The following is a 24,705-nucleotide window of genomic DNA, read 5'->3' as shown; positions in this document are numbered from 1 at the left end:
ATAACTCTGTGGGATATTTTGATATATATGCAAAAAATAACGTTAAGATTTTTACATGACTACATGATTTTTCAGGTGACTTCAGGAATATCTGATGCTCGTCAAATAATACTCGACAACTTGAATCAATCTAATGACCGGAAATTGAATTCTAATTTAGAGCCTACGTCTTATACCTCGTCTTCGTCTACAAAAAATATCAGTCCAGGTGAAATCTAATGAATAGTTTCAATATATTTATATATCTAAAGACAAAAATATACATCATGATAATTCATTGATTTATTCATTTATCTGTATCAGTTTTAAATTGATTTCGTTCTGCGACTTGCGATTTTTCAGCATCGCAACTGTGTAAGCATGTGTCAAATTTTTAGATAAAAGTCAGACCCGTAAATTAAAAATTGTGGATAGTAAACAAGTCTCAGGGTCATTCTATCAGTCTGATAAAAAGGCGCTTCTTCTTGATACTTATGCCCGTATCGCCGCTACGAATAATAGACGTTGCCCCAAACGATTGCGTGAACTTGCAAAGCCGAAGAGACAAGCTCGTGGCAATGAATATCCGGCGAATTTTGATGAAAACTACGGTCATGGCACTAAAACTTACATGACCGAAATCAGACGCGACTTAAAAGAATCCAAAAAAAAATAGCTTATAACAAGGAATATTCGAAATAATTTCTCAGCGTTACTTTTACACTTTTAAAGAACGTAAAAAAGATTTAGAAAAACATTTATAAAGATGTGTCTGAACAATATAATTAAAGAAAAATGATAAAACTTTACAAATGACTTTTTGAGTGTAAATAATATTTGAATCTTTTCTATGAAATGTAAAATATATAAATTATCAAGTGATAAAATTGAGATAATTAAGAGGCGCGATAAGTAGAATGCAAGGAAAAAATTTTTTTGATTAATATATCTCAAAAATTCAATTTCGTTAAAACATACACAAAGTATGGAGCGTAACAATAATTATGTTAAAATAATATCGAATAATAACACATAAAATTATATTAATATTAATATTAATTATATTAACATATGAAGTATTTAAAATTATATTTTGCGATTCCAAATTTTTAATATAATTTATTTGTTATTAATCGATATTCTCTATTATCAATATTTTTCAATTACCGCGCCTCAGCATTTATTTATTTTCGTCGTTTAATAATCGTTATCATTTTATTTTTTTAATTTTTATTATTAAGATAAGATTCTTTCTCTTTCTACAAAATCATGAAAAAATTGCCGCATGAAAGAAACTGGATTTCACGCATTCTTGATATCTTTTCTACAGCAAACCTCGTGTTTTCCTCATAACGAGAAAAGTAATGACTTACATCACTACTCGTAATCAGTTTGTATGTTAGCGATATGACAATGAAAAAATCTATCGAAGAGAAACGAAAATATAAACCGCGACCATTGCAAGTAATGCAGTTTTCGTAAGACTCGCGCTTCAGATATGTCAAATGCCTCCTGTCAAAATAGTGACGTTCACGCGTAGTCTCGTCTTGAATCAAAAATCCCGTGCACATGAGTATTTAAATTACAAAATCGCATATGCGTGATCTTACATACATCTCTTCGTATATTTGAAGAAATAAATTTCTGCGTGACACGCTGGGGTTTCCCAGCAATTGTGTAGCTCTTCCTCCTAGCGATTGGATATAAAAGGCCATCGCCCTTGAGACGCTTTTTAATACTCGCTCGTGCAACGTACGTATAAGTATCTAACTGGATTCATATGAGAAACTAGTTCTCGCTGTTAAGCTCGAGTGCATACGAGCTCCTCTTGTCATGAAACTTCTATTTGTTGCTCTTCTGAGCGTCGTCCTGGCGTTCGCCAGCGGAGATCCTGAGGTGACCGCACCAACTGGGCGAATTCGCGGTTCCATCCTGACCTCCAGACTCGGCAAAAAAATTTATTCCTTCCGAGGTGTGAGATATGCCGAGCCACCAACCGGAGAGCGACGTTTCCAGGTAAAGCAATTATATTAGATGAGAAATAATGACGATATACTAAAGTTTTGTTATATAATTTTTAGTATTCAATACACATTATTATATTAATGTTAAGTGAAAACAATAAAACGGGAATGTTACAAGTAATATAAATAAATATTACCGATAAGTTATTAATTATTAAATTTGATTTCAACATAAGACAAGCAAAAAAATATAACAATATTATGATATGTGCGATATATTTTAGTTTCACATCATAACTTATATCATAACTTGCGTTATATTATTTCCACATTACATTGTAACAAACAATGTTTACTAAAATACGTTAAAATCCCATTCACGAAACTCAATGCAAAAATTATTCCACAATAATTTTAGCGCAATGAAATACTTGTATCAAGAATAAAACGAGGTTTTTACAAGACAAGGCCTTGCAATATATAAATGTCATTTTTTACCATTTCATTTTTCATAGGTTGCGATTCCAGCGGCAGACTGGAATGATGTCTTTGATGCATCCTCGGAAGGACCCGCTTGTCCAGCAATAGGAGTACAGTATATAATGGAGGATTGTCTTCGTGTGAATGTCTACACGACTAAAGTGAGCTTTACTAACACATGATCTCGTTGAAAAGAACAAAGTTACTAATTAAACAATATCTCGATCGCAGTTACCTTCGGCGAACGAGCCCGTAAAGAGGCCCGTGTTGGTATTCTTCCATCCTGGTGCTTTCTATCTATTCTCAGGACAAAGTTACTTCTTTGGGCCTGAATACTTGCTGGACAAAGATATCGTTCTTGTCACCGTTAATAATCGTCAAGCGAGTCTAGGTAAATCCCCGAACATTTAATTACTCCTTAGATCATTTAAATCATAAACGATAAATTTTCTCCTTAAAGCTTGAATGGAAATATTCAAATCAAACCTAATTTGGTATCAAAGCATTTCATCGTTAATGGTTTTAAAGATAATGAAACTCTCTAAAAAAAAAAACATATTGTGTCTAGGTTTTCTAAGCACTGGCGACTCGAAGGCACCAGGCAATTTGGGTTTGAAGGACCAAGTCCTGGCGCTTCGATGGGTCAAGAGGAACATAGCCGCCTTCGGTGGCGATCCTGACTGCGTTACGATATCCGGGTATAGTATTGGTGGATTCAGCGTGCTGTTGCACATGGTTTCCCCGATGTCCAAGGGATTGTTCCATCGCGCAATCATGATGAGTGGCGCGACGGCATTGGAACCGTACCCGACCCACCAATTAAATTTGGCTAAAAAACAAGCTGAGCTTCTGAATTGTCCGACCAACACCACAGACGCCATGCTGGCCTGCTTGACTTCTAAACCAGTGGAGAACTTTACAGACACTATAACCAAGTTCTTTGTGAGTGTGACAAATGTTACATTTAAAACGAGATTTAATAATTAGAAATGATGATTATTAATTAACAAGCATGTAAGAAACTTCTCAAGGGATAGAAAATGATAAAAAATTGAATGAAGGAGAGACAGAGAGTCTTGATGATGTCAAACATCGCGGTGTTTCAGGAATGGAACGGTAATCCGATATTGATATGGATGCCCGTAGTAGAACCTGAAGTTCAAGGTGTGGAAAGGTTCTTGCCCGAACAGCCCTTTGATCTTATTAGAAAAGGAAAGTTCCACAAGGTTCCACTAATGGCAGGAGTCACCAAGGACGAGTTCGGAGGCATAGTCGTCGGTAAAAATTTAGTTTCGATTTAATTAAAAATAATTATTTAAATTATATGAAATTATATTATATTAAATATATATTATATTAAATATATTATATTAAAATTATATGATAATGTGCTAATACATTTTACGTTCGATTTCAGCCATTGAAGAGCAGCGCAGACGCGGAGACAATTCGATCATAAATGACTTAAACAATGATTGGTACAGACTCACACCCATGAGTTTCTATTACGAACGGGATACACCTCGTTCCAGAAACATAAGCACCGAATTATATCAATTTTACTTTGGTAACCAATCGATCGGTCCGGACACTTATGACGGTCTCGCACATGTTCGTAAAAATTACTCTGAAAAATATTATGTACAGAAACATAAATATTAAAATAATTAAATATATTAATTACTAGTCGATTTTTGAGATGTTAAATATTACAAAGTATCGATACAGTAGCGCGAATAAAATTAATCACGCCATTATACTTGAATAATTCTGTTCCAGATGAGAGCCGATGGTCTAATTATATTTCCATTGCATCGCGCTGTAAAGGTATTCGCAGAGAATACTGATCAACCAATCTATTTTTACGTATCTGCTTATCAAGGACGATACAGTTTTGTTATGTGGAACGAAACCGCGCCATACGGTATGACTTTTATTTTTATATTACTTATTTTTCGATTGTTGTAAAAATTTATTTCACATCATCTGAAATAAAGGAATCTTCATCTGAATAAACTTCCCGCTAATCTGTTGTTTGCTTGATCATTTTAGGAGTGTTGCACCATGACGATTTGCAATACCTATTCTTTATAAAGGCCAAATTTCCCTTTTTCGAGAAGGATGCTCCGGAAATACCAACGGTGGAACTTATGACAAGTATGTGGTCGAACTTTGCTAAAACTGGACAGCCAGTACCGCCGACTTTGGCGAACAACGTCACGTGGGATCCATACTCGTTAACAACCGACAACTACTTAGAAATTTCTGAGACACCAACAATGAAGACGAGACTTTTTGCTGATAGAATGCAAAAATGGGATAGCCTATTTCCTTTGAATCCGATATCGTAATCGGTTTAATATCTAAAACCAATATCATAAAGTATAATAAATACGTTGATCGCTAGGATTACGCAAAAGATGTTTATATATATCGAACCTATTACTCAAATAAATGCAAACAATTATATATATTAATTATTATATATATCATGTTTATAAAAATTTCTTTTTTCTAATAAAAAGATGTTTCTTCAAGCTGTAATACTTGCAAAACTTGTTTTTCTTTTTCAATACAAAATATATTGTGATCGCAATGAAGTCGTGATTTGCTATTAAATAAGTTATAATTAAATATTAATGTATAAATTGCAACAGATACCATCACGTAGAAAGAGCGACAAAGAAATTATAAAAAAAGGCGAAAAGTGGAAAAGGAGAAGTATACAGAAGAAATACGTAGAAGAAAAAATTAAGAACGGAATGAAAGAGCCTACAGAAGAAGAGGAAAGAAATAAAATGAAACCAAAAAAATAGAATAGGAATAGAGAATAGAATAATGGGAATTAAGTAGTAAAAGGACAGCAAACGAAGTATAGAGGAAGAGGAAAGACTAGAAAACAACAAAAACAGGAGAAAAAGTAATAAGGATTTGCAAACAGAAAAGTGTAAGAGAATGCAACGACAGAGAATAAAGAAGAGAAAAAGAGCAAATGAGGAACGAAAAGTAGAACAGGATAATTTAGGATTAATTAGGATAATTTAGAATAATTTAGAAGTATGGATGGATGAGTGAATGAAGTTAGGAGATATTTTGTGAATCAAGTTCCATCCAAAGCCAAAAGGCACGGATTATGAGAAATAAATAATAATATATCTTTGCAAAAAATATAGAATCCTTTGCTGTTTTATATCAGACGCTTTTAATATTCTTTTGCTTTTAATATAATTAAAGAACAATTGAAAAAATGGCTTTATACTTCAAGAATTTTTTAGGATATAGACATAGATTACATCAAACTCATTGTTGTTTCAAATAAAATTAATATTAATAAATGTGATGTATATCTTTGTATTTGTTTTAATTTAATATTACTTGTCAATCATTTGATTTATATAACTATCACATATATCTCTCCAGGCATATATATTATGAGATACATTGTCGATCAAGGAAGCGTATGGTTTGAAGAATTAAGTTCAGGAATAGCACATATAATACATAATAAACAAATATACAGTCATAAAAATTTTACTTGATGACAAAGCGACATTTGCAATTATAAATAATCTCATTGTTTGTAATTATAGATTATAAGAACGTGCGCACTCGAGCCAAATTCTAGATCGATATAAACGTAACGAGATGTACGTACACGAATTATTAAATCACAATCATACGAGTAAACTATAATTAAGTATAATTAAGTATAATTAAATATAATTAATTATAATTAAGTTGTACGTTAATAATAATCCATAGTGACACAAGACTTTTAAACCAATTAGCAGTATTAAAAAATAAAAAAATTCGTTAATATAATTCTAAAGTATTTTTATTTTTCTTATATTTCCTTGCTTGAAGGAAATGAACCTATTCAGACAAACTTGTACAATGCAAATACACAGAAAAATAAATCAATTATATGTTTAATTCGAAGAATATAACAATATGATATACTTTACATTAGATACATAATTGATCAAGTTTTCAATAAATATATATATTTATTAAACGGCTATGAATATTTTTGTAAAGCATATAATTAGATTTTTTGAAGCAACACAATTCAAAGAATTTGCGTTTTACAAAATACACTTGCCGAATTTTATTAGGTTCTTCTCCTAATGTAAGAGCTTTGTTGGAGCATGATGTTATTTTACATATATAAAGGCCACAGAACATCTTTCCTTGAGAGTAAATCATTTTAAATGAATAATGGTTATTTTATCATTATCCTCATTATTAGCATTATTTTAAAATTCCATACCTCAATAAGTCATAAGGAAAAATATTGCCTATAAACTAATATAAAACATAAAATTACATAATTTTATCTTTCTTACTTTGCAAATATTTATTTACATAATTATTAAAATATAATACAAAGCATCACACAACACGATAATCGAAAAACAATTGCAAATGTGCAAGCTCTTTGTTATGTGTGCGTGTTTATCTTGTCTGCATTTTATATACATAATATATACATATATATATATATATATATATATATATATATATAGTATAATATTATATTAATATAAAGTCATTAATTTTCATAAAACGACAAAAACTTTTTTATTTTGATCATGCTATAAAAGATAAAATTAGTATGCTTATTTCAAAATCGAATCTACTAAAATAATAATTCAAAATATAAGAATTAATGTAAAATAGATAAATATATATATATATATATATATATATATATATACGTGAATATGTTCACAAAATGACGAGAAATGTGATTATTTGGTGATTGAAATGTCATATAATAGTATCTTTTTGGTTGCATGATATTAACAAATTAAAAATAACTAATTTCGGACGTCAAAATGACGAGGGTATGTTAATTGGGTTCTGTCAAAAAAATAATAATACGTTCACGCATTGTCTCATCTTGAATCAAAAATCCTATGCACGTACATATTTAAATTACAAAACCACACGAGCGTGATCTTACATAAATCTCTTCGTATATTTTAAGAAATAAATTTCTACATGACACGCCTGGGTTTCCCGGGAATTGTAATTCTTCCTCCTAGCGATGGATATAAAAAGCCATCGTCCTTGCGACGTTTTTTAATATTCTCTGGTGCAACTTACATATCTAACTAAATTCATATAAGAAATCAACTCTCGTGTTAAGCTCGAGTGCATACGAGCTCTCGTCATGAAACGTCTATTCCTTGCTCTTCTGAGCGTCGTCCTGGCGTTCGCCAGCGATCCTGAGGTGATCGCACCAACCGGACGAATTCGCGGTTCCATCCTGACTTCCAGACTCGGCAAGAAAATCTATTCCTTCCGAGGTGTGAGATATGCCGAGCCACCGACGGGACAACGACGTTTTCAGGTATAATTAATTATTTTGAGAGATAATAACGATACACTAAAGTTTTTTCATACAATTTTTAGTATCCAATAAACAATATTATATTAATATGAAGTGAAAACAATAAAACGGGAATGTTACAAGTAATATAAATAAATGTTATTGCTAAGTTATCGATTAATTGTAATTTTCCATTCAGAAATATAACATGTAATATAATATATATGTATATATATATATGTTATATATATATATATATATATATATATATATATATATAACATAACGTTCTAACATTATAGTTATATTTTATTTAAAAAATTTTAATTAAAAAATTTATATATATAAAATTGATTATATGTATATCCAGATAATATAAAGAGATGAAAAAAATATCTTAAAGACATCTAAAGAACTATAAGATGACTTTAAATCGATTTTTAGATATCTTTTATAGATTATTTGGATACAGTTGGTAATATTAAATTAATAAAATTATTTGTAAAAATATTTGTATTTAATTTATAAAATTTGAAATTTATAGTAGTTTCGATTTTTTACTTCAAATAAATAAATAAATGAACAATTTCTCATGTACCTCTCAAATTTTAAATCTGTTCATTTACCCATCCAATTTCAAATAATTTAAATCCTTTATTGTGTTTGTATTAGAAATTAAATTAACAAAAAATGGATATATTTTACAGATGTTATATTATTATTCGTTCTTTGTAGGTTTCACGTTGAAAAGTTAAATGAGATAGTTGAATGTGATTTCAACATATAGAGGCGAAGAAATATAACAATATTACATTGTAATATAATAATATTCTGTTATATTACTTGCAATATTGCAAAATAATATGTGCGATATATTTCAGTTTCACATTATAATTTATATTGTAACTTGCGTTTCATTATATATTATTTCAACATTACATTGCAACAAACAATGTTTATTAAAATACGTTAAAATTCTATCCACAAAACTCAATGCAAACATTATTCCGTAATAATTTTAGCGCAATGAAATATTTGTATCAAAAATAAAACGAGGTTTTTTACAGGACAAGGCCTTGCATAATATAAATGTTATTTTTTACCATTTCATTATTCATAGGTTGCTGTTCCAGCGGCAGACTGGAATGATGTCTTTGATGCATCCTCAGAGGGACCCGCTTGTCCAGCAATAGGAGTACAGAATATAATGGAGGATTGCCTTCGTGTGAATGTCTACACGACTAAAGTGAGCTTTATTAACACGTGATCTCGTTGAAAAGAACAAAGTTACTAATTCAACAATATCTCGGTCGCAGTTACCTTCGGCGAATGATTCCGTAAAGAGGCCCGTGTTGGTGTTCTTCCATCCTGGTGCTTTCTATCTATTTTCAGGACAAAGTTACTTCTTTGGGCCTGAATACTTGCTGGACAAAGATATCGTTCTTGTCACCGTTAATTATCGTCTCGCGACTCTAGGTAAATCCCTGAACATTTAATTACTCCTTAGGTCATTTAAATCATAAACGATAAATTTTCCTCTTGAACGGAAATATCCAAGTCAAACCTAATTTAGTATCAAAGCATTGCATCGGGTTTAAAGATAATGGTTTAAAGATAATAAAACATTTCTCTAAAAAAAAAAAAAAATATTGTGCCTAGGTTTTCTAAGCACTGGCGACTCGAAGGCACCAGGCAATTTAGGTTTGAAGGACCAAGTCCTGGCGCTTCGATGGGTCAAGAGGAACATAGCCGCCTTCGGCGGCGATCCTGACAGCGTTACGATATCCGGGTACAGCGTCGGTGGATATAGCGTGCTGCTGCACATGGTTTCGCCGATGTCCAAGGGATTGTTCCATCGCGCAATCATGATGAGCGGTTCGACGACGTTAGAACCATACCCGACCGAGCAATTGCACGTGGCGAAGCAGCAAGCCGAGCTACTGAACTGTCCGACCAATACCACGGACGCGATGCTGAATTGCTTAACTTCTAAACCAGTGGAGAACTTTACAGACACTATCCCCAAGTTCTTTGTAAGTGTGATAAATATTACATTTAAAAGGAGATTTGATAATTAGAAAATGATTATTAATAAACAAGCGTGTAGGAAATAACTTCTCAATTGATAGAAAATGATAAAAAATTGAACGAAGGAGAGACAGGGAGTTTTGATGATGTTAAACATATCGCGGTGTTTCAGGAATGGTACGGTAGTCCGATATTGATATGGTTGCCCGTAGTGGAGCCTGAAGTTCAAGGTGTGGAGAGGTTCTTGCCCGAACAGCCCCTTGATCTTATTAGAAAAGGGAAGTTCCACAAGGTTCCGTTAATAACAGGAGTCACCAAGGACGAGTTCGGCGGCATGATCGTCGGTAGAAATCTAAAGTTTTCATTTAATTAAGAATAGTCACCTCAAATATAATATACTAATACATCTTATGTTCGATTCCAGCTATTGAAGAGCAGCGTAAACGCGGAAACAACTCGATCATAAACGACTTAAACAATGATTGGTACAGACTCGCACCTATGACTATCTATTATGAACGAGATACACCTCGTTCCAGATACATAAGCACCGAATTATATCAATTTTACTTTGGTAATCAATCGATCGGTCCGGACACCTATGACGGTCTCGCACAAGTTCGTAAAAATTGCTCTGTAAAATATATACAGATATACATATTAAATATTAGAATAATTAAATATATTAATTATTAATAGATTTTTGAGATGTTAAAATTACAAAATATCGACACAGTAGCGCGAATATAATTAATCGCGCGATTATACGTAATTCTTGAATAATTCTGTTGCAGATGGGAGCTGATGGTCTACTTACATTTCCATTGCATCGCGCTGTAAAAATATTCGCAGAGAACACTGATCAACCAATCTATTTTTACGTATCTGCTTATCAAGGACGATACAGTTTTGTTATGTGGAACGAAACCGCGCCATACGGTATGACTTTTATTTTTATATTACTTATTTTTTGATTGTTCTAAAAATTTATTTCACATCACGAGATTTTCATCTGAATAAAGTGACTAATCCGTTGTTTACTTGATCATTTTAGGAGTGTTGCACCATGACGATTTGCAATATCTATTCTTTATAAAGGCCAAATTTCCCTTCTTCGATAACGACGCGCCAGAAATACCTATGGTGGAACTCATGACAAGTATGTGGTCGAACTTTGCTAAAACTGGACAGCCGGTACCGCCGACTTTGGCGAACAACGTCACGTGGGACCCATACTCGTTAACAATCGACAATTACTTAGAAATTTCCGAGAAGCCGACAATGAAAACGAGATTTTATACCGATAGAATGCAAAAATGGGATAGCCTATTTCCTCTGAATCCGATATCCTAATCGGTTTAATATCTAAATCCGATACCGTAAACTATAATAAATATGTTGATCACGCTAGGATTAAGCAAAAGATGTATATATGCATCGAACCAATTACTCAAATAAATACAAACAATTATATATATTAATAATTATATATATATATATATATATATATATATATATATATCATGTTTTTAAAAAAATTTCTTTTCTCTAATAAAAAGATGTTTCTTTAAGCTGCAATACTTGCAAAAATTGTTTTTGTTTTTCAATACAAAACATATTGTGATCGCAATGAAGAGGTGCTATGCTATTAATGATAAGATATAATTATAATTAAATACTAATTGCTACAGACACCATCACGTATGAAAGAAAAGAATAAAAGAAAGTTTTTAAGAAAATTTTTAAAAGAAAATATATGTGTCTAGATCTTCGGATCTGATGATTGTAATTTTACCAGAGGCTCGCTTAATTCCCATAATTTCTTGCCCTTGGCAGGATCTTTCACGGCGTTTGATAGGCCACGTTCCTAAAATATTTGCGATAAATAATTGAAATGAAAAAAAATATTAAGCTTCGCAAAGGGATTAAAACTGATTCTTACAGCGCAATCCATATAATATTTTCCCGAGATGCCGTTGAGTTCGTCGGAGACCGCGAGGTGAATAGTCGTCTGTGCACCTTGCACGGGTGTCTTGAAGAAGGTCTTGGTGATCAGATACACAAACCAAGATAGAGGAGCTGGTACGTTTCGCCAGATTCCGCTGTCAATCATTCCGGGATGTAGGCAATTCGCCGTCACTCCCGAACCTTCCAATCGTCGCGCCAGCTCCAATGTGAAGACGATATCCGCGTACTTGGACACGTAATACAGGTACGCTGGTAGTGTCGTCGTAGGATTGATTTTGTTGAGATTTAAACTCGCGATTCGATAGAGCTCCGACGCAACTACCACGATGCGACTCGGTTTCGATTGTTTTAATAAGTCTGTAAATACAGATGAGATTTGCATCTTCCGGTAAACACTATTATATTAATGGTATGTAAAAGCAATAAATCGGAATGTTACAAATAATATAAATAAGTGTTATCGTAAGTTATTGATGTTAATTGTCATTTCTTATTCATATATTGTAATATACATATAAGGTAACATATATTATCTCGTTGTTACATTGTAGTTATTTTATATAGAATTGATTCGAATAGAATATTGATCATACACAACATATATATGATAATTAAATAAATAAAATCTATTATATGTATCTAATTTAGGAAATTACCGGGATTTAATTTATATTTCGATTTTTTTTGTTTCAATGGACTATTTCCCATTAACCTGTTGAATTTTGAATAATTTGCTTAATATTTTGAATTTCTTGTTGGGATCGTATTAGAAATTAAACTGATAAAAAAAGGATATTATATATTTTGGATCTTACATGTCCATTTTTTGTAGGTTTTATACTTATTTCATGGTGCAAAATGATTTCTTCTTTCTTTACACTTAATGTAAAAATATTAGTAATATGCAGTATAATAATATGATGATGTAATGGTAATGTGGGGAAAAAAGTGTAAGAAATAATATGCAAATAATAACAAAAATTATTTGGATGATCTAAAGCAGTAATATATAATACGTGTTATTTTGTAACATTACAACAGTCTAAGGTACAACAGGATATTATTGCAATATAAGGATATTATTGTTTTTTTCTTGGGTCATTAGGTGACCCATTTAGGTACTCTAACTCAGATACATATCATACATAATAATATTTTTTACATAATACATAATAATACTTTTTATTATTGATTAAAATCTTAGAACACATAAAGAAACTTAACGATATTGTATAATTAACATCAATAATCATTTTCTACACGCGACTACTTGTACACGTTTGCTAAGAACATAGATAGAGCATAAAAAGTTTAAATCAAGGTGAATATTATTTTGCGATTTAAATTTCAATTCAAAATTCTCGACATTTTTCGACAGATTTGAAATTCCAAATTCTTGACATTCAAAATCTCTCTGTTCTCTTTATTTAATATTGTGCTATTTTGAACAGCCATTGATCTTCCCGATATCAATCATTAATTTATTTTTAGTCTATGATATGAGTCGACAGATGAATTTTTTAGCATTAGAATGAATTTGCGAATTTTTTGCATTAGATGAATTAGATAAAATACATAATTTTTTTGCACATTATAATTTCTTACCGATTAAAAGATGCGTCAACAAAAAGGGACCAAAATAATTGGTGGCCATAGTCATTTCTAATCCATCTTCCGTAACCTTTTTCCTAAAAGTCTCCGCAGTCCCAGCATTGTGAATCAACACGTCCAATCTGCTTTCCTCTTGATTTATTTGTCGCGCGAACTCTCTGATTGATTGCAACGATGATAAGTCCAATTTACGGACCACGATATTGTTATTGTTCGATTCCTTCACAAACTCGTCTGCGTATGAAAAATATTTGTATGTTAGAGAAAAAGAGATGAGGAAAAAAAACATATATATTAAATCTTTGCAAAAAATATAAAACACATTATTGTTTCATATCAAAAGCTTTTAATATTCGAATTGAAGAACGATCGAAAAAATAGTATGCTTCAAAAATTTTTTAGGACAGATAGATATATTACACCAAAATAATTTTTATTTCAAAATTAAAATAAATATTAAAGATATATATTGTTTATTAATATTTATTTTTTTATAAAATTAATAAATGTGATATATATCTTTGTATTTATTTTAATTAAATATTACCTGTCAATCATGATTTATATAACTATTACGTATGTTTCAAGGCATAAATAGATAGATTACACCAAAATAATTTTTGTTTCAAAATTAAATAAGTATTAAAAGATATATATTGTTTATTAATATTAATTTTTTTATAAAGTTACTAAATGTAATATATATCTTTGTATTTGTTTTAATTAAATATTACTTGTTAATCATGATTTTTATAACTATTACTTATGTTTCAAGGCATAAGTAGATAGATTACACCAAAATAATTTTTGTTTCAAAATTAAATAAATATTAAAAGATATATATCATTTATTAATATTAATTTTTTTATAAAGTTAATAAATGTGATATGTATCTTTGTATTTGTTTTAATTAAATATTACTTATCAATCATGATTTATATAACTATTATGTTTCAAGGCATATATGTTACGAGCATTGACGATCCAGGAAGCGTGATTCGAAGAATTAAGTCCAGGAAGCACATACTTAAACATGTGTACAGTCATAAAAGTGTCTTAGTTGATTACGATGCAACATTTGCAATTATAAATGATCCCATTGTTTATAATTATATGTTATAAGAACGTGCGCGCGAGCCGAGTCCTAGATCAATCTAAACGTAACGGGATGTACGTACGTGATTGAATTATTAAACCGCAATCACACGAGTAAAATATAATTAAGGTGTACGTTGATAATAATCCATTACAGTGAGGCAAGACCTTTTAGCTGATTAGCGGTATCGGTGTTTCTGCAAGCCATAATGAGCCTCGCACCCCTCTTGGCGAGGTCCCTTGCGGTCTCCTTGCCAATACCGGAAGTGCATCCAGTGATTATAACTGTCTTCCCGTCCATTCTGCTTTTGCTCTTACAGATGCCCAAAGTGTAGAAAATGTAGAGACGAAGCAAAATCACACCTGCCACTAGCAAAATCGCACCGCCGAGCACTATTGCTATAGCCAAATAAAGCAACGTTGTCTGGATGCTTATCATATTCTCTAAACAAAATCAAGAGTATATATTGAAATTTAATATGAATTACGCTCTCGACCCTTTCTTTCTCTCTCTCTCTCTCTCTCTCTCTCTCTCTCTCTCTCTCTCTCTGTTAAAATGTCACATATAATATAATATTATTATTATTAATATTATTATTATTGTTATTATTATTATATAATAATTGTAATAATAATTATATATTATAATTTGAACTTGCAGAGTGGACTTGCATTATGCATTTACGACGATAATCGATTATTTATCGACGATATGAGACATTCGTTCATATATTTATTATGTTTGTTATCATCGAGTCAATCGAGTTTGTCTTCGGTTGAATCTATGTTTACGTCCTAACAATCGAGAACATACATATATTTCCATCATTGAATCTCAAACCAACAAAAAAGAAAGATACACAACGGCTTATCATTATTAATTGCAAAAAGCGCGGAATCCGAATCATGCTTCTGACTATTAATTGAAATATAGAAAGCTAATTCACATGTAATATCTCTCGGTATTTATATATTTATTATTATTTTTTTCGATTTCTTAGATCTGCTGTGATTTGGCACAGCACAATTATAATGTATTTGAAGGAATGTTGGAAGCAATGCACTTGCCAGATCTCCGCGGAATGCAATTTAATGTCACTTGCGCGTTGAGGAAAAATTTTTATAATTTAGTGATTCTATAGAGGTCGTGTAACAGTTCCGTGACGATTCCGGACTGATTTTGTGGCGGTTTTATGGTATCTTTAATATTATAAATAAATTATAAATAGGATGCAACAATAAAACACATCAATGTTATATTATTGTATCACTTTATATTTACTGTGCAGCGTATGTCAGGCTCTTATTATTGTTGCATATAATAACTCATATATTAATACATATATCTTTAATAAGTTAGTTCGTTGAAAAATAATAAGAATTATATATATAGGAAATATTTATAAAATATTATTAGTTAATAAAACTTTTATAAATATACTTACATACAATTCTTGCTATTTTTCAATAAATCAAGTTACTTGCATGAGTTGCAAAAGTGCATGTATTGCATGAGTTATTCTTGCATATTAATAATTTAAGATCATATGATTTATTTTTTACTCGATATCATTATTCTGAAGTATGTACATTGCCACTTTTTGATATATAATCAATTTTTTTGTATAAACAAACTTAACTTAAGCTTTACTTATTTAAATATTACATTTTTTACACAGAATTATAAAACCTAATGTTTTCAACGATACTTAAGAAACGAATGATTAAGAGCCAAACGCGAATGGTAGTTTCTAATGTTTTCACTTATTTGAAAAATAAGATACATTTTTTTAAATCAAAGAAATATTTATAGAAATTAATCTATTGTTATTATAAAATAAAATTAAGTCAGCTGTGGATTAAAAATCAATATTACCTGACATGAAAAAAAAATCAATAAAATCTTGTTTTGTTCTATTGTCTGTTGTCTCGAATTTCGAAACAAGATAAGACAATATTAAAAGATTAATTTTAATATCTCTAATTAATCTCTTGATTAATAAATTTTGTTTGTTTAAAAAAAATTATAAAGTGCGCTTCTTCAATATATAAATTCTTTTATCTTCAAGATGCACCTTCACACTTTTACATTTTTCCATCCAGGAGAGTTCGAAAGTATGATTCGCCAACGACTGAAGCGTACACGAAGGTCATTGACCATGCATACCGTTCAAAGATATTGAACTTGCTCTTTACAACGTATGTACAACGTACTTTATCCGAAATCTTTATTAAAAACGAGTCAAAAATTATACTTAATTATATTTAAAATTCACAAAAATATATATTTAATATTAATAAACTCGATTCCTTGTGATTTTATAAAAAATAATTGATTCTTTCACATAATCTTGTATAAATTTCAAGATGAAGCAAAATCATGTAATGTATTAAAAATATTTTAGGCAATATCATTTAATAAATGATAATACAAATATACACAAAATAATAATAAATAATAATAAATACTACTTTACGATGCAAATAGAAACATGCAAATAGCATAATTAAGCATACAACGTAATAACAATAATAATAAAAATCGCATTACTAAATAATCAGCTGGTATTAATAACATCTACATACTTAGGTGTAAGATTCACCAGAAAAAATTAGCCCCAGGTGATAAACCGTTTGACAATTTCAATATAAATGCACTGAACTGATTTCCTTGATGATGTTTCTCGTTTATGAAGTCGAAAAAATTAATATAAAAAAATTGGCTGAGAATGTATTATTATATGAACACTATATATTATGAACACTATACAGAACTGCAAAGCTGAGACGCGATGAAACACGACCTTGCTATACCTGGGACTGGAAGTCTCTGGATCACTTGGACCAGTCATCTTCCTCTCTCACGGACTTCCCCCACCTTGTACCCCTTCCCTCAAGTGGAATTTCTCTCTCAGATCTTTTTATTTATTTTTACTTAGATAATTCTGCTGCAAATTGCAACCTAAATTGAACTATAATAGAAGATTTTCTTCTTTTACGATATTGTAATTTTAAATTTCACCATCAAAGTTATAGGATTTGAATAATGACGATTTTCATTGCGATTAAAAAAAAGATGTGTTTAAGTCATTAAAGAATATATATTATACATCTTTTTAAATTTTACATATAATAAAAATGTTTAGAAATCTATCTAGTAATATTTTATATGCAAAAGTAAATTATAGGAAGATACATTAATTCATACTTGTTACTCACGTATACTAACGGCAGAACCCCCATTATCTCTCGCGTGCCGTTACGATCACATGCCGATGTATTACTGACGTTGGCTGTCCTTTCAGAGTTTCTTCCATGTGAGTGAGCGGATTACAACTGGACTCCCACTTTTTGCGACGAAGAGCGATGATCAGAAAGTGGCCTTGATGCATATAAACTAATCTTCTTTTTATTTTGAATATAAAGTAAAGATTATATCAGTGACCTTTCGCCTTCTTGGAAATAATTTTTAACAGTTTGAAACATTCAGGTATGCTAATAGTATTATAATGTCGCAATTTTTTTTTGAACATTAAGAAGGACAAAACAATATATGATACGAAGAAAATAATAATAAAAGTAATAAGTAGAATTATAGATACGAAAATTATAGATAGTAGAATTATGATGCGAAGAAAATAATAGTAGAAGTAATAAGTGGAAAATAATAAGTAGAAATAATAAGTAGAAAATAAGTAGAAAATAATAAGTAGAAAATAAATAGAAAATAATAAGTAGTATTAATTATTTAAAAAAATTCAAACAATAGAACGACATTTAATTGACACGACGAAAAATGCGCGATGTAATAAAGTTCTGCTTTATTAAAATATATAAATTTCGATTAATCATTATAAAATAACAGTTATATAACTGTTAATTATAATTTTTCACTCAATAATATAATTGTTGAGTAGGAAATTACAATTAACAATTTTATAAATATTACTTGGTGTTTGTTGGTAGAATACGTATTTCATTAAGAAATTTATCTAGAAAGTAACTATTTAAATTAAAATACCGGAGAAATTTAGCGAAATTTAATACTTAATTTTTACACATTGCAATTTAATTTGTTAATTACAATGTAATAAGATATAAAGAAAGAGAGAGAAATTAATGTCGCTACATGCATATAAATAAATGACACGATACATATTTTTTCGTTCCTGACTTTATAACAAGATGCGCAATTGCTACGAATTTCTAATTGGTTTTGCTCTCGTGAAAATTGTGCGATCGCGAGCGTAATTTAACGCGAGCGTCGTCGCTCGATTTCACCGACCGATCCATCTCGACGGCGTTTTGCAGGATTTGCGTAGTTAAGCTGGAGATGCGTAGATCCTTGAGTTTCATTGAACTCTCCAGATACACGATCTTATGATTCAGAGTGCATATAATCTCCTCCTTTTCACGCAGCTCTTGCTTCAGTTCCGAATAGATCTCACGACAAACGGTTTCATCATTTACGTTTTTTATTCGCTCCGTCCCGACATCCGCAAGTGCATCGCCTACAAAACGCAATCGAAGACTTATCAATTTCTTGCATGAAATCCATCACGCGCGAATTATCTCGTTTAAATATCTCACGCCTGCATCCACCCAAACGAGGAAGTTTGAAGTAGCTGATTAAGATCCAAAAAGGGAAAATAATCCAACTGAAGACGAAGAAGAGTCCTCGTTTGAGACGCGCAAATTTCGATGAATTAATTTCATTGATCTTCGGATCGGCTTCGAGTTTGCTTGAGCTTTCCACCGACGAATTGAATTGATTGTCCAGCGAGTCTCCAGTTTTCTCTTCTATGAGTGAAGCATACAAATACTATCCGGAGAGCAAACTGTTTCTGAGGTTCTCGACATATTGCCACCAATTATTGATAATAATACAATAATTGACAACATGATAGTATAAGATGAGTAATGATATTACTTTATATTGCATGCAACAATATGATTAATTAATATGAATAATTCTGCATAGCCAACTGGATAGACATATATCGGTAAAAAATTTTATAGAAACAGAGAAGTTGTTATTTTAATGAAAAATATATATAAATAAAAAATATATAAATAATATATAAATAATATATTAATAATAATAATATATAATAATAATATATAATAAAAATAATAATATATTAATAATATATAAATAATATATATATATAAAATATATTATTAAAATAATAATATATATTTATATTAATATTATTAAAATAAAAAATATATATTATTATTATTTTTAATCTTTTCTACATTAAAGCATAAAATAACAATAATTAAATATTATTTGATCATAGTTATATATATTTTTTAATTAACAACTTCCCTATTTCTATAAGTGATGCGATTTTTTTGTCCAATACATTTATAAAAAAGTAAACGATGACGTTTAACTATTGCTAGATAAATACGATTACTCGACATCTGCGACCTTCTAAGTCATATTTGCAATTCATCTTGTGAGCTTCCTCGTCATTTCTTAGAATTTTTATTCTTAACTCCAACAAGAACTTCTTGATTGCGCCTTGTGACGCACTCGCTAAATTATGGATAGCGTCTTTGGTCAATTTCATATCGATCTTCGCGAGCACCTTCCGATTCAATGTGTTCCAGTTCTCTTTCTTCGTGTTCAAGTTATTCGCCGGAACGTAATTGTGAAGTTCCACATATCGAGGATAGTATACTTTCAAGATCTCCGCCACGAGAACTAATAAATAATTCGTCCGGATATGATAATTTGAATAATTTTAAATCAAAGGAGGAAATAAAAAAATATGGGAAATCGAAAATTACCGGCATCCGAAAAGTCCCTCGTCAAATTTCTCGTCGGTTTCGAGATAGGGATGCTGTCGAGCCATGCGACCAGCTCCCTATCTGTCTGATTTTGCGATGTGTCGCCGATCATATTTTTTTTTCCTTTATGAACGACCGTCAATCATCGTCGATATAATTTCCTTACGTTTCAATGCAACGTGCAGCTGAAGAAATCGACGAAGAAATTTCGAATCATGTTTGTCATCCGATTTCTCTTGCGATGCAAATCTCTCGTTGACATCTGCGATAATCGACCTGCGAAAATCTTCCTTTATTTTTAATTTAAATTGAAATTAATCGTCAGTCGAAAAATCACCTGTATGAAACTAGCTGAAGAATGATTAAATTTGATTATTTTTAATTTTTTTAAATGTATTTGATTTGTGATTGATTTTGAGTCTATTTTTAATCCTTGCGACAAGTTAATTTTTTTTATAATTAACAATTTTAGTATTTTAATTTTTATGTCAGTCAACATTTTTTAATAATAAACAGTAGTAGATTACTACTTATATAATCAAAGGCATAAACAATTTTCGGAAATCAATCGTGAGTCGAAAAAAATCATCTGTATGAAGCTAGTTGAAGAATTATTAAATTTGATTATTTTTAATTTTTTTAATATATTTGATTTGTGATTGATTTTTAGTCTGTTTTTAATGCTTGCGACAATTAATTTTTTTTAATTAACAAATTTATTTTAATTTTGACGTCAGTTAATACTTTTTAATAATAAACAAATAAATAATAACAAATTTTATGATGACTTATATTTTATCCTATAAGTTAAAAATAAATTTGATCATTTCTGTCAGCTATTCTGTCAACTTCATGTAGATGAAAAACTGAAATCTCGAGAAGTAAACGTTAGATCGCTCGCGTTTTTATGTCGAACACGTGACCGAATTGATTTCTCGACCTAGTTCTTGCTTTAAGATGCAATTTCATTGACGCTAGAAACCAGCGGCAAATTAAAATCACTAGACTTTCTCTAGATATGGCGTCAATAAAATAAAGTTCAAACAGTTTCAACTTTTTCAGTGTGTAAAGCGGCCTTTTCATTGACGCTACTTTTTAGCGTCAATGAAATTGCACCTTAACAGTTGGCAGCCCTACGAGATAGGCTGTGCAGCACTGCGCGTATATAAAATAAATTTGAAATCGCTTCTAGCCTAACCATCTTCACGCGATCGACTTTATTTGAATTGCACGGCATCGCATCGAATTATGATGCGGCGCCGATTTGTTCGAACGTAATTCGGGACATCGCGATGCTATATAAGCGTTGAATGAGCACGAATTGTCACGCAAATATGATAAATCACATCTACTCACCGTTCACCGGCTGTTTCACAGGCCGCTCCATTCGCTCGCCTCGGGACGTCCCATTCCGATCTTGATGCACACGATATCATCAGCGCGACACTTTATTCGGCACTCCCGATATTCGCTCGCATCCGATAATCATCATCAAAGGCGCAAATAACGCGACACGACTTCGCTCCATCTTCGCGATCGCGCTATCACTGAACTGTGAAAAATAGCTGTCGCGCACTTTCACCGACATATTATGAAAGTCGCGCGATCATCCTTGGACACTTTCGACGCTCTTTCACTCGCGATATTCGTTTAAAAACGGTTAAAAGATGCGAAAAATGCGGACGTACGACGATCCGTGTAACTGCGTATGACTCCGATTCACGTATGACGCGTATGACGTAGCAATGACGCGTATGACGTGCAGTCACGCGCCAACATGGCGGCCGAACCAGTGCGCACTGGTTCGGCCGCCATGTTGGCGCATGACGTCACTGCTACGTCATACGCGTCATACGTGAATCGGAGTCATACGCAGTTACACGGATCGTCGTACGTCCGCATTTTTCGCGTCTTTTAACCGTTTTTAAACGAATATCGCGAGTGAAAGAGCGTCGAAAGTGTTCAAGGATGATCACGCGACTTTCATAATATGTCGGTGAAAGTGCGCGACAGCTATTTTTCACAGTTCAGTGATAGCGCGATCGCGAAGATGGAGCGAAGTCGCGTCGCGTTATTTGTGCCCTTGATGATGATTATCGGATGCGAGCGAATATCGGGAGTGCCGAATAAAGTGTCGCGCGTTCGCGTTGATGATATCGTGTGCATCAAGATCGGAATGGGACGTCCCGAGGCGAGCGAATGGAGCGGCCTGTGAAACAGCCGGTGAACGGTGAGTAGATGTGATTTATCATATTTGCGTGACAATTCGTGCTCATTCGACGCTTATACAACATCGCGATGTCCCGAATTACGTTCGAACAAATCGGCGCCGCATCATAATTCGATGCGATGCCGTGCAATTCAAATAAAGTCGATCGCGTGAAGATGGTTAGGCTAGAAGCGATTTCAAATTTATTTTATATACGCGCAGTGCTGCACAGCCTATCTCGTAGGGCTGCCAACTGCTAAGGTGCAATTTCATTGACGCTAAAAAGTAGCGTCAATGAAAAGGCCGCTTTACACACTGAAAAAGTTGAAACTGTTTGAACTTTATTTTATTGACGCCACATCTAGAGAAAGTCTAGTGATTTTAATTTGCCGCTGGTTTCTAGCGTCAATGAAATTGCACCTTTATTCCTAGGAATGCTTCTAGGAACATTTCCCATCTGATTCTTACAGGTTGCCAGTCCCTTCTGCCAAGCTTCTCGATATTTGTGGGTGTACTTTGTGCTCCTATTTTGTTGCAAAAGTAATTGTCATGGCTTCGGAGCGGTACAGTTTTTCGTTAACGACTTTTAGGTAAATATATTTACAGTCACATTATAATTGTGAAAATAGTGAGTCAATAAACTTTTAAGCAATATTTGTGTTTGTAATAATAGACGGATACTGGGTTCAAAGTGACTGTAATAATCTAACCTCTAAATCTGGTCTTATTCTCGGCATATTTTTCCATTATTGTAAATGAAAAATTTTATCTCAATTATTAATATTATCTTATTAATATTAACACTTTATCAATAAACACATAAATAATCGCGAATAGATTTTATCTAATGTCGAATAACATATGATAGGATGACTCGTCAAATTCTCTGACATATCAATTGTCAAAATTCATAAAAATATTATATTATTTATAATATATATATATATATAAATTATATATTGAATATAATACATATATAAATTATATATTATTTATATAATTTATAATATAATTATATAAATTTATATAATTTATAATTTCCAATTTATATATTATTTATAATATTAATAAAATAAATATATATAATTATATAATATTAATAAAATTAATAAAATTTATAATTTATATATCTTGGCATTTTTTTATAATTCGATTGATATGTCAATTAATGAAATTGCCTCTTTTACAGTCCATCAGGCAAGCTAGTGCAAATAGAATATGCCTTGGCTGCAGTAGCTGCTGGTGCCCCAAGTGTGGGTATCAAGGCATTAAATGGCGTTGTTCTTGCCACCGAGAACAAGCACAAGTCTATCCTCTACGATGAACATAGTGTTAGCAAGGTCGAAATGATCACAAAGCACATTGGCATGGTCTACAGCGGTATGGGTCCAGACTATAGATTATTAGTGAAGCAAGCGCGAAAAATGGCACAACAGTATCTCCTGGTTTATCGAGAACCCATTCCGACCGCACAGCTTGTGCAACGTGTCGCGATGGTCATGCAAGAATACACACAGTCTGGGTGAGTTGCCATCCAGTATTTATTTGAATTTTTAATTCAATATTATATACTTTTAATAATTGAGGATATGCATCTGTGAATAATCAAAAATAAAGAGACAAATAATGATAAAGCAATAATATGAACTCGTTATTAATTTATAGAGGTGTCAGACCCTTTGGAGTGTCTCTTTTGATTTGTGGTTGGGATAATGATAGGCCCTATTTATTCCAATGCGATCCGTCCGGCACATATTTCGCATGGAAGGCAACTGCAATGGGTAAAAACTTTATCAACGGCAAAACGTTTCTGGAAAAGAGATACAGTGAGGATCTGGAACTGGACGATGCTGTTCACACTGCCATTTTAACGCTTAAAGAAGGTTTTGAAGGGCAAATGACTGCAGATAATATCGAAGTTGGCATTTGTGATGCAAATGGATTCAGAAAATTGGATCCTTCCAATGTTAAAGATTATCTCGCTAATATTCCTTAAAGTAATATTCCTTAAGTTTCTTTTTTAATGTATTATGGAAGTAAAACTTTACAATCGTTAATAGATTCAAAACAGATTCTTATAATAAATTCTCTCTCACCCAAAACAAAAAGAACTAAAAGTTTTTTTTGATAATAAAAACCATATTGAACTTTGTGAATTATCCACTATGATATATATTGCAGATTTTTATAAAATACATGTTACAGATTTTTATAAAATTAATCTTTTGTATAGCATT

The 24,705-nt window shown here is 31.6% G+C and overlaps 4 protein-coding genes across 7 annotated transcripts; 2 read left to right on the top strand and 2 right to left on the bottom strand.

Moving 5' to 3' along the window:
* Window positions 1–1,486: 1,486 nt before the first annotated feature.
* Window positions 1,487–11,246, top strand: LOC105253975. The gene is made up of 17 exons (XM_011262384.3): window positions 1,487–1,995; window positions 2,459–2,584; window positions 2,655–2,814; window positions 2,992–3,365; window positions 3,530–3,701; window positions 3,841–4,034; window positions 4,203–4,347; window positions 4,476–4,772; window positions 7,205–7,270; window positions 7,556–7,779; window positions 8,879–9,004; window positions 9,075–9,234; window positions 9,418–9,791; window positions 9,959–10,130; window positions 10,211–10,404; window positions 10,581–10,725; window positions 10,841–11,246. The coding sequence occupies exons 1-17, from the start codon at window positions 1,813–1,815 to the stop codon at window positions 11,137–11,139; spliced, it is 3,411 nt and encodes a 1,136-aa protein (XP_011260686.2). The 5' UTR covers window positions 1,487–1,812; the 3' UTR covers window positions 11,140–11,246.
* A 69-nt stretch (window positions 11,247–11,315) lies between these two features.
* LOC105253973 (retinol dehydrogenase 14) lies at window positions 11,316–17,784 on the bottom strand. Of its 4 annotated transcripts, none has more exons than XM_011262380.3 (5): window positions 17,669–17,784; window positions 14,629–14,904; window positions 13,360–13,599; window positions 11,729–12,111; window positions 11,316–11,653 (listed from the first exon to the last, which is right to left on the bottom strand). In XM_011262380.3, exons 2-5 carry the CDS (start codon window positions 14,897–14,899, stop codon window positions 11,549–11,551), a joined length of 999 nt encoding a protein of 332 aa, XP_011260682.1. In that variant the 5' UTR covers window positions 14,900–14,904; window positions 17,669–17,784; the 3' UTR covers window positions 11,316–11,548. The 4 variants fall into 4 exon arrangements, with proteins under 4 accessions (XP_011260682.1, XP_011260680.1, XP_011260683.1 ...); XM_011262378.3 differs by having other exon boundaries at window positions 17,680–17,783; XM_011262381.3 differs by lacking the exon at window positions 17,669–17,784 and adding an exon at window positions 17,275–17,408.
* Window positions 17,785–18,602: 818 nt separating this feature from the next.
* Window positions 18,603–20,641, bottom strand: LOC105253974 (sperm flagellar protein 1). The gene is made up of 4 exons (XM_011262383.2): window positions 20,260–20,641; window positions 19,875–20,173; window positions 19,051–19,282; window positions 18,603–18,971 (listed from the first exon to the last, which is right to left on the bottom strand). The coding sequence occupies exons 1-4, from the start codon at window positions 20,369–20,371 to the stop codon at window positions 18,667–18,669; spliced, it is 948 nt and encodes a 315-aa protein (XP_011260685.2). The 5' UTR covers window positions 20,372–20,641; the 3' UTR covers window positions 18,603–18,666.
* Window positions 20,642–22,940: 2,299 nt separating this feature from the next.
* LOC105253971 (proteasome subunit alpha type-2) lies at window positions 22,941–24,589 on the top strand. The gene is made up of 3 exons (XM_020028330.2): window positions 22,941–23,058; window positions 23,658–23,990; window positions 24,134–24,589. The coding sequence occupies exons 1-3, from the start codon at window positions 23,018–23,020 to the stop codon at window positions 24,462–24,464; spliced, it is 705 nt and encodes a 234-aa protein (XP_019883889.1). The 5' UTR covers window positions 22,941–23,017; the 3' UTR covers window positions 24,465–24,589.
* Window positions 24,590–24,705: the final 116 nt, after the last annotated feature.

This window comes from Camponotus floridanus, unplaced genomic scaffold (assembly GCF_003227725.1).
Source record: "Camponotus floridanus strain SB8 unplaced genomic scaffold, Cflo_v7.5 scaffold29, whole genome shotgun sequence".
Lineage (NCBI taxonomy): Eukaryota > Metazoa > Arthropoda > Insecta > Hymenoptera > Formicidae > Camponotus > Camponotus floridanus.
This window is presented reverse-complemented; position numbering and strand designations above follow the sequence as displayed.

Excerpts from the sequence above, each read along its gene's own strand:
- LOC105253975 (XM_011262384.3), top strand. The coding sequence starts at position 1,813 with ATGAAACTTCTATTTGTTGCTCTTCTGAGCGTCGTCCTGGCGTTCGCC. Across the intron at positions 7,780-8,878 it reads CGGGACAACGACGTTTTCAG|GTTGCTGTTCCAGCGGCAGA; the intron begins GTATAATTAATT and ends CATTATTCATAG. Across the intron at positions 9,005-9,074 it reads TGAATGTCTACACGACTAAA|TTACCTTCGGCGAATGATTC; the intron begins GTGAGCTTTATT and ends TCTCGGTCGCAG.
- LOC105253971 (XM_020028330.2), top strand. The coding sequence starts at position 23,018 with ATGGCTTCGGAGCGGTACAGTTTTTCGTTAACGACTTTTAG. Across the intron at positions 23,059-23,657 it reads TTTTCGTTAACGACTTTTAG|TCCATCAGGCAAGCTAGTGC; the intron begins GTAAATATATTT and ends CCTCTTTTACAG. Across the intron at positions 23,991-24,133 it reads CAAGAATACACACAGTCTGG|AGGTGTCAGACCCTTTGGAG; the intron begins GTGAGTTGCCAT and ends ATTAATTTATAG.
- LOC105253974 (XM_011262383.2), bottom strand. The coding sequence starts at position 20,371 with ATGATCGGCGACACATCGCAAAATCAGACAGATAGGGAGCTGGTCGCA. Across the intron at positions 20,174-20,259 it reads GAGGGACTTTTCGGATGCCG|TTCTCGTGGCGGAGATCTTG; the intron begins GTAATTTTCGAT and ends ATTATTTATTAG. Across the intron at positions 18,972-19,050 it reads TCGTTTGGGTGGATGCAGGC|GCGATGCACTTGCGGATGTC; the intron begins GTGAGATATTTA and ends TGCGTTTTGTAG.
- LOC105253973 (XM_011262380.3), bottom strand. The coding sequence starts at position 14,899 with ATGATAAGCATCCAGACAACGTTGCTTTATTTGGCTATAGCAATAGTG. Across the intron at positions 13,600-14,628 it reads TACCGCTAATCAGCTAAAAG|ACGAGTTTGTGAAGGAATCG; the intron begins GTCTTGCCTCAC and ends TTTCATACGCAG. Across the intron at positions 11,654-11,728 it reads AATATTATATGGATTGCGCT|GAACGTGGCCTATCAAACGC; the intron begins GTAAGAATCAGT and ends CAAATATTTTAG.